Below are 9,424 nucleotides of genomic sequence, written 5' to 3' on the forward strand. Positions count from 1 at the left end.
AAAAAAAAAACGGGATTAAGAGAGGAAGGTGTGACCAATTCTACTTTCAAACAGTGTCATGCTCGCAGGAAAATGCTCACCTTCTCATTGCCAGTGGTCCAGGGAGCCTCCCTCACCACAAAGCCCTTGGATGGCCCACGTTGTTCATCCATGGCAGCAGCGCTTCCCCCAGGAGGCCTCATGTAAGCCATTTTTGCCTCATTCTCCACAACATCTGCCAACTGGCACAACAAAATGTATCAGTGTTATTAAGGAAACCTTTTTTTTGTGTATGGTATACATGACCTCTAATGTTTACTAACAGTTGTGGGGCACGTGAAAAAGCTTACATATTCCTCTTCCAGGTTGAGAAGGTGGTCGATGGCTTCATCCACAAGCTCAGGGCGACCTGTGACTGTCACAAGGTTTGGGTCTGAAGCTCCACTCTGGGGAAACCTGAGATCAACCTGGAAAGGACAAATAATTAAAATAATAGAGTGTGTGTGTGTGTGTGTGTGTGTGTGTGTGAAATAAATAAAAAACACCAAAAGACATCCAAATGGCCAATAGGTATTCCTGAATTTTTCTTTTCTAAAAATATTTGTTGCTCTCTGGTATCCCACACCTAGGGCACCATTACTACATAGAGCGGGGTCGTAATGGGTCTTACTCTGCTTTCCACCTCGATCCTCTAGACATGTAGGGAGAAGCCTATTGCTAAGCTTGTTCAGGTTTAGCTCTTAAGAGTAAGGATTACAAGAGTAATCAAGCCACCTTCCCCAACCCAGCCCACCCTGGCGGGGGAAAACACCCAGGCTAAAGTCGGAGCTACGACACCAGCATCATGTATGCGTCATCCATCATCTGAATGTGAGCATTATTGGGATTAGATCAAATCCAATCATTTTTGCTTTGATGGATTTACTGTAGAAAAATAGTTATTCACAGGTGAGAAAATGATTACATCAATTAAGCCATTTCAGGGTAACAGCCAAGTCCAACGTGGCCAAGAGTGTCTGGGCCATCTGTTTATAGTCACTGTGGTGTTCCCTGCACGAGGTGAGCAAGCACATCACTAAAAGGTTACTTATTAAGGATGAGAGAGTACAGCATTATCTGTATCTGTATCCCACATGAATTATCTGTATCCGTAATCGGACTGGGCGGGGCCTAAACCGGAAGTGGGTCGTTTTCTCTTGAAATGTTCAGGGCTTTAACCGGTATGTGATCAATGGTGTTGTCATTGTAACAAACAAACTATATACAGAACGTTTTGCAACAATGAATACAACACATGTGGTTGCAATTATGAAGTAAAATGTAATGAACAAGAGTTTTCATACTCAATATAACTCTTTTTTAACTTTTTATTTTTTATGATCCGTGTGATTTTTTTGGGGGGGGGTTTTTTTTTTCTTTCACACCGTGTGTGTGTGTGTGTGTGTGTTGTGGTGTGTGGTGTGTGTGTGTGTGGTGTGTGTGTGTGTGTGTGTGTGTGTGTGTAAGAGAGGGGGGGCGGGCGGCAGCTGACAGTAAAAAAAAAAAAAAAACTCCGATGGCAGAGACGCAACGGGAGTTGCATTTAAAACAAGCAGCACTCTGAACCCACGTTCACCAGAAATTACGGTACTATGTAAGGACTACAAACCCCACGTTCACCAGAAATCTACTGGTTACTATGTAAGGACTACAAACCCACGTTCACCAGAAATCTACTGGTTACTATGTAAGGACTACAAACCCCAGTTCACCAGAAATCTACTGGTTACTATGTAAGGACTACAAACCCCACGTTCACCAGAAATCTACTGGTTACTATGTAAGGACTACAAACCGAAGTTAAAAACAAACCTGAAGCTGAAGAAACACTAAACGTTAACAGAACAGATCCGCAGACCCGATTGCCTGCCTGCCTGCCTGCCTGCCTGCCTGCCTGCCTGCCTGCCTGCCTGCCTGCCTGCCTGCCTGCCTGCCTGCCTGCGGGAGCAGGAGCGAGCGAGAGAGAGAGCGAGCGAGCGAGCGAGCGAGCGAGTGCGCACGCATTTCTCCATGTTCTGTGTGTGTGTGATTGATCCGAGCGTGTTTGTAGGCGGGGGGGCGCTGTGACTATCACAGAACGCTGCGCGGCCAGTTGAGTTTTATTCAATCCGAGCACGGATATTGACTAAAATTACTCGTATAATACTTGTACTCGGCAAAAGTGCTTTATCCTTACCGGATACTCGTTTCAGCCGGATACTCTGATCACCCCTATTACTTATGACTCAATTCAATTTTATGTTGGTTCATTACACTGACGAGGAAAATCTCAGTAGCCTCACCTTAAACTCGTCCATGATCTTGCGGATGCCCTTGCCACGGGCTCCAATAATGCGGGCATGGACCCTGCTGTCCAGGGTGATGTCCTCTGAGATCATCTCCTCTAGCTCATCCACTATAGCCTGGATGGCATCGCGTGCTGCTATGGCTTTGTGCTCATACCCTGTAATGGTAATTTGATCCTGTGGGGAAAGGACAGCAAATTCAACTTGACATTGAGATATGGAGAGTATTCTTATGCAAGGCCTACCTGAAGGTGTTTGTAAACTATTCAAACACACCATAATAACTAAAGTTATTGGTATCTCTAGTCATGTTTTTATGTAGCAATGATATGACCTGGTAACTTAGCACCACCTACTGTGCTGATAGAGTACATATAGTTCACCTTTTATCTCCATCATATTTGATATGTAAATAAAACCATATCCAAGTTCTGCAGGAAAACAATACCTGGTTTTCATCATTCTTCTCTGGGAATTGGATGTTGACGTCATGCTCCGTACGGATGGTTGTTATAATGGCACCCTTCCGGCCGATGATTTTGGGGTGATACTTGGGGTCCACAGTGATAGTCAGCTTGAAGCTCCTGAGTGCCTGTAGGAGTTGACATAAACAATACTCTGGGTTAGAACGCCAATGAGTTTAACACGGGACTCATTTCTACTTCTAGAACTGGTGGTCACCTACCAAAATAAGTTAATTAAGCACTTTACTTATTTAGTGTTACCGTGAGGCCTTCAATGAACAACTAAACTGCTCCATGAGATGTGAATCATCTGCAGAGACACTTCCACCAGACAGAGCCCAAAGCCCAACTTCAATGGAACAACTTTGTACTTTTGTTCCAACTTTGACTGGCTTTTTTGAAGGTGGATCCATTTATTTGTTGCGTCTAAATATGAATGTGGATAAAGTTTGTGATAGTGAGATACTTGCTAAAGTTACGTTTCTAGTGGTGAATCAGCAAAAACACGTTTTCTATGATTCATGGCCAGAGTTGGCCGAGTTACGTCCAAAATTTTATACATACTGTCATTTGATAGTAATTAGTTATATTACAATATTACTATCTCTGAATTGTCATGTGTTACACTACCTTTCCATTACTTTCATCAAAATAACTGCAGAAGTTTGAATTGGCAGCTAGAATGAATTTAACCACCGGATCAATATAGTCTCCTCTTTAATACAGCATAGATTATTCATAACATTTTTGCTTTACTTTGCATATCAATTTGAATATGCAAAGTAACTAAATCTATAACAATAGATAAGTAAACTGACAAATAGGCAAGTAAATGAATGAAAATACTTAATTAAAAAGTACCTTACAGTTGTATTTACCTACGGTATTGTTGTAAAATGTTTGTTTAAAGCACTAGAATAAGAAATTCACATTTAGTTTAAAACAGGCAAAAGGAAATGGTCAATTATAGTGTGATTAAAATCAACAATTTAAATTATTTACAGCTGATATGAGAACAGGTACACAACCTTATTTAACAGTAATTTAGTTTTACTGCAAACTGTCACAGGAAGCGCTTTTATTTTGAAGTAGCCTACACGGAAGTTTTCTGTTGTGTACTCTTGTCTCTTGCTAGCTTTGAGATGAACGTGAGATGCTAGATGCAAAACATATCCCTAAAGCTAAGTTGTTCACTTTCTAGTTTATAAAACTGCAACATATTATACAGTAAATGGTCACAGTAAAAGTCAAGCATTTTTGGTCATCATTCAAAGCCATTCCACTACAGGAAGTTACTCTCCACAGCTGATAAAATGCAATGATATGACATGTAGCAAGCCTAAACATCTGTCAGCAGCTCAGACATACCGCCACCCGTTGGGATGTTGTCCGTACAGTCTCTGGTTCTGACTCTGACCAGGGGAACAGAGACGGGGAGCGGAGCAGTGTAATAATGCTTGAAAACAACGTCCATCTCACAAATGTATCTCTGTCTCTGCAGTCACCTCTACCATCAAATACAGCAACAGAAAATACTCAAAGCTTTTTTTCCTGGGAAGAAATCTTTCAGTGTGAATTCTTAAAACAAAACACCACTAAATGTTGTGTTAAAATGTGTTGTAACTTGGGTTATTGAGATTGTAACAAGTATGTTACCACTGAAATGTAATTAGTAATGCATTGTATTAGTGCGTTACAGCAAAAAGGAATACATGACTGGAATTGCGGAACACTGAAGAGAGGGAGCGCCTAGGACAAAGCTGTCAGAGTCAGTCACTCTCTAGCTTGCTCGACCATACGTGCTTTTGGGCGCATGTTGAGCCTCCGTCTATCCACCATTTTGACCAGTTAACAGTTTGTAACAATAGACATGAAATTATCCATAATCCATTTTATTTCTATTAACAGTTTGTAGCAGACTTATCAAGCTGACTTCTCTCTTGGCTGGTGACGTCTTACGTTCTAAAAGCAGCCTCTGGAGACTTTACGAGCTGAGGCACAGCGACACCATCAGCAGGTCATGATGACACGGGCCGTTTCGGACCGCTGCAACGTCTGTAAAACGGTTTTGGCTTGTTGCAAATCTTTGGTCTGAACTGGGGTTAATACAAACCAGGCATGCATTCTGAATACACTGGCTTAATAAAAAAAAGAAGAAAAAAAAAAAAACCACACACTTTGAATACACATCCAAGTTCTCAACATAATACTAACCCGATCTTCCTGGTCAGCTTGCAGCTCTTTAACGCGCTCCAAGAGGCCCTCTTTGGCGCGGTCAAGGTGATTGGCCAAGCCGGTGATGAAGATTTTATCAGACTGCTGCTCAGGAGCAGGCACTTGAATATTAACCTGGGAGGCAGAAAGTGAGGTCATTAAATTTAGAAGCAAAATAAAATATTGCGCTTCCCCTGTGCCAAAACAAAGTCTGTAGCGCACACACACAAACACACACACACACACACACACACCTCAAATTCATCCATCATCTTGCGAATTCCACTTCCTTTCTGTCCAATGATGTAACGATGAAGCTCAAAAGGCACTTCCACGTCAATAGTGACAGGAACCAAGGCCTAAGGAAAGAAGAGAGGTGTTTGTTGTTGGGGAACAAAGCCACAAATTTGGGGAAAAAAAATAATTTTTAACCTCCATTATGAATGCTAACCTTCAGTGCTTCCACAGCAGCCTCACATCTCTCTTTACGACCGGAAATTACGATCACGTCGCACCTTTTGGGTGCGTTGGGATCGACGGGCTCTTTCACCTCTCCATTGGCCTCGCCGTTCTCCTGAATAGGCGCCTCAGCAGGAGGTGCTGTTAAACAGGCAATCAAAGTTTGATGAGAACCTTTTTACTGGGGGGGGTCTTCGCACTGATCATGTGTAGCGCTCTTTTTTAGACCAAATACTACAATATTGTAGTAGTGACTATTGCAAGATTTTTGATAAATAATCCTAAGTAATGTGGATTTATAGACTAAGTGGGTAAAGGCAAATAAGTGACAACAGTCTGGTAAGTTCAGAAAATGACTACAGTAATGCAGCCTTTAAAACCAGGAAAAGACACCACTTATGCCCTATTACAACATCTAAGACAAAATCTCATCTCATATCACGATATACACAATATTGATTTCTATCCCAGCTCTAATCATGTGTTTACCTTGTTGGTCCTCGCGCTCTGGGAACTTAATCTGTACATTGTGATCTCTAGTGATCTGCTGGATGCGTGAGCCCTTGGGACCCATGATAGAACGGTGGAACTTCTGAGTGATCACACACTCAACGGTAACTTGAGCCTCCTGGGAATGAGATCATTCAAATGGGAGAAAAAAAAAAAAAGAAGGCAATATCAGTTACATTAACAGGAGTTGGGGGAAGAAACACTCTGAAGACCATCTAAACGAAACAAAACGATACTCTACTAACCAAGTCCTCAACGATCTCCAGCATGCGCTTTTTGGCTGCTTCCACGCATTCTTTGGCTCCTTTGAGGGTGACCTTATCGCTCTGTGTGCCCGTGCGAGGAAAGCTCACCATCACGCCACCATACTCATCAGCAAGATCCCTAAGGACTTGGCCACGGCGAGCCACAAAGTAGCGATGGTACTTTGGATCGACGTTCATAGTATCCTCGACGACGTTGTCCTGTAACCAAGTTAAAATTCAGGTATGGTAGGAGAACCTGAGAGCCTCATCCTGCCATGTTCTAAACTCATTTGGAGTCCTACCAAACTCTTGATGAGTTCCTCCAGCTCCTTCTGGGCATCCCGCACGGCTTCTTCAGTGCCAACCACAGTGATGAGCTCCTGGTCTTTGTCATCTGCGGTGGGGAAAATGATCCTGGCCCCAGTGCTGTCCCGAACCTTACGGATGTTTCCACCACCTTTGCCAATGAGGAACTTGTGGTATTCTGGCTTTGCGCGCAGCTCGGCAGTGTGACTCTTCGTTTGCTGACAAACAAAACATTTACAAAATGATTTTCTACAACAAGAAACCTATTATAAGTCAACCTCAATTATAAAAAGAGGTCCGCACAAAAGATCTCATTGACTTCAGAGTGAACCGATGGAAAATTCCCCTCAGGCAAAAACCCCTGATTTTAATTTGCTTAACACAATTTAATCTTGAGGGAGACAACAGCGGGAGACAAAATAAAATGTCTGCTTTTGTTTTGTGGACACTTTGCACAAGCTGAAAGGACACTGAAAGAAGTTCTCGGCATGTGGTAATGTAGGACCACTGAGGCACAGAAGCAGCTCTATTTTACCCTTCTCTCTACGGCCCTGTCTAATGGCTGCCAGTTTACCGAGGTCAACAGAGGTTCAACTTGTTATCGTTCGAGACATTTATACAAACCTTCTCCTCTGCCAAGGCAAGCAGTTGCTGCTTGGCTTTCTCCACCTCCTCCACAGGGCCCCGGATGGTGACCTTATCAATCCCTGAGCCCTCAGTGGGAAAGTGGATATGCACGCCACCACACTCCTCCATGATGGAGCGCACAAAACGGCCCTTTGACCCAATCAGGGAGTTGTGCAGCTTGGAGGGAATGGACACCTCTATCTCTGTGATGTTTGCCTGAACACAAGAAGACACCAATTAGGCATGTGTACTAGATTTTAAAGCCATCGGCCAAAGCTTTGAAGAGACCAATATACATGCATGCACATGCTTACCAGCTCCTTCTGAATGGCCAGGATGCGATTTCGTGCAACCTCACAGTTTGCCTTCTTGCCTGTGATGACAATCATCTCCGAGTTGCTGTTCTCAGCAGGCAGGTCAATTCTTGTTGTCGTTTCCTCCCGGATCTAAAAAAGCAAAACAGTCAAGTCAAACGTAAACACCTTAAAGACCTCATTTAATGACATACATTCTTTTTAAATATACAGCACCTTCTTGATATTTGATCCTCCTTTTCCAATTATGTTTCTGTGGAACTGCTTGAAGATGGGGACGGAGAGGGAAAAGCTGTTCTCCACCTGACAAAAAGGAACCCCTGAATGTTACCACCCGACTAAACTAAAGCAGGTACGGATGCCAAATTACAACAGTCTTTTAAAATGCCACCCTAGCCAGAGAACGCACGTATAAAGACTTACCATTTCAGCCACTATCTTCTGCATGAACTTTGCACACTTTTCCACCTCATTTCGTGGGCCTCGAAGTTGAACGATGTCGCTTTTTTGTGCTGGGTCGGGGAAATTGATAATGACCTGGAAGCAATTTGATTAGAGTTGTTTTTATTAACAGTTTTTATTTATAACACAGCTAAACACCCCCCGCCCCCGAAACTTCCCTACTCGTCATCACCACTTATTAAGATACATTCAATGACAAAAGTTACCAACTCACCTCTGGGAATTTGTCACGCACTTCTTTTATCTTCTCCCCTTTTTGGCCAATGATGGCTCTATGAAAACGCTGTTCAATGATCAGGTCCTTTGTACGCTCATTCTCCTGCGAGAGACAGTATATTTTGTAACAGCACATCAGGTTCCAATTTGCAGCATCTTGCCTGTGAACCCCAGTTTGAACTCACCATGCGTGACGCCAGCTCGAGCAGCTCCTTCTTGGCTTCCTGTACACCCTGGGGATCCCCCTCAATACGGATCAGGTTGCTTTTCTCGTTGTCAGGGGGGATACGGACAGTCACCTTGTGCAGCTCTTTGATGCGGTTGACTATAGATAAAATAAATAAATAAATGCTTTTGAGCATTGCTGATCCCATTTGTGTTGCACTGTCGTAATTCCAGACACTAGCCGTTTGACAGCAACACCTTACTTACTGTTAACACCTCCTTTTCCAATCAGGTGTCTGTGGAATTTGGGATCCACGCTGATCTCTGTGTAGTCCATACGGCTTATCTTTACGGTAGACAAAAGCATGAAACATCACTAGAAAACATCACCTGCAGCTTGTAAGTGTTGTTAAGATGCTTTACTCTCAATAAAATACCACTTTTAGGTTTTTAGTCTTTTACCCAATCTTACGTTCTAGCCCATGACTTAGACATCTCACAAGAACCCTTTTAATTGGCTTTGGGTCTACATGCAAGACATAATTGTACAGTAACTCAATACTCACCAAATCTGTAACAATGACTTCAATCTGGCCCTGCACCATCTGCACATCTTTGGTGGGACCCTCCAGGGTGATCTTATCCTCTCCCTCGGTGAACTCAATGTGCACCTGAAAAGGAAAATACATGAAAAAATAAGTTTAAAAAAAAAAGAGGGAGTATTTCAAAAGCCATTGGTAAGACATTCATAATTGAACAGACCTTGGGCATTTGTTGGGTAATCTTGGCCAAGTTCTGCCCCTTCTTGCCAATAATGAAACGATGAAGCCAAGAAGGAGCTGTGACTGAGGAAACAGTGTAGCTGTTTGCCTGCAAAAGGAAAAATGTTCTTCAAGTTACTCCTATTCACTTTTTCCATTCTCTTTTGTTTTTAAACAATTGCATGTGTGAAAAGGTCATCACTAGATCATTTGCAAACATTGCACACCTTGGCATAAACTTCAGTGAGAGCCTGACCCAGACGGTCCGGCTCCCCACGAAGGATGACAGTTTCTGAGCTGCTGTCAGAAGGTGGGATCTCGACTGAGACACCAGTTTTTTCCAGGATCTCCTGCAGGGTGTTTCCCTTGGGGCCAATC

At 43.0% G+C, this 9,424-nt stretch overlaps 1 protein-coding gene across 1 annotated transcript in view; it reads right to left on the reverse strand.

The window, feature by feature from the left end:
* The window catches only part of hdlbpa (high density lipoprotein binding protein a), a 19,229-nt gene that overhangs the window by 374 nt on the left and 9,431 nt on the right, over positions 1 to 9,424 (reverse strand). The window contains exons 8-26 of the mRNA XM_032525119.1: positions 9,048 to 9,155; positions 8,852 to 8,956; positions 8,553 to 8,631; positions 8,306 to 8,445; positions 8,119 to 8,223; positions 7,866 to 7,979; positions 7,659 to 7,745; positions 7,443 to 7,574; positions 7,126 to 7,344; positions 6,498 to 6,719; positions 6,196 to 6,414; positions 5,930 to 6,068; positions 5,433 to 5,581; positions 5,236 to 5,340; positions 4,982 to 5,116; positions 2,752 to 2,895; positions 2,301 to 2,480; positions 330 to 446; positions 81 to 221 (exon numbers count right to left, since the gene is read on the reverse strand). Coding sequence (XP_032381010.1) covers positions 81 to 221; positions 330 to 446; positions 2,301 to 2,480; positions 2,752 to 2,895; positions 4,982 to 5,116; positions 5,236 to 5,340; positions 5,433 to 5,581; positions 5,930 to 6,068; positions 6,196 to 6,414; positions 6,498 to 6,719; positions 7,126 to 7,344; positions 7,443 to 7,574; positions 7,659 to 7,745; positions 7,866 to 7,979; positions 8,119 to 8,223; positions 8,306 to 8,445; positions 8,553 to 8,631; positions 8,852 to 8,956; positions 9,048 to 9,155 — 2,640 coding nt within the window. The remainder of the gene's footprint in view (positions 1 to 80; positions 222 to 329; positions 447 to 2,300; positions 2,481 to 2,751; positions 2,896 to 4,981; positions 5,117 to 5,235; positions 5,341 to 5,432; positions 5,582 to 5,929; positions 6,069 to 6,195; positions 6,415 to 6,497; positions 6,720 to 7,125; positions 7,345 to 7,442; positions 7,575 to 7,658; positions 7,746 to 7,865; positions 7,980 to 8,118; positions 8,224 to 8,305; positions 8,446 to 8,552; positions 8,632 to 8,851; positions 8,957 to 9,047; positions 9,156 to 9,424) is intronic.

Source organism: Etheostoma spectabile, chromosome 9 (genome assembly GCF_008692095.1).
Source record: "Etheostoma spectabile isolate EspeVRDwgs_2016 chromosome 9, UIUC_Espe_1.0, whole genome shotgun sequence".
Lineage (NCBI taxonomy): Eukaryota > Metazoa > Chordata > Actinopteri > Perciformes > Percidae > Etheostoma > Etheostoma spectabile.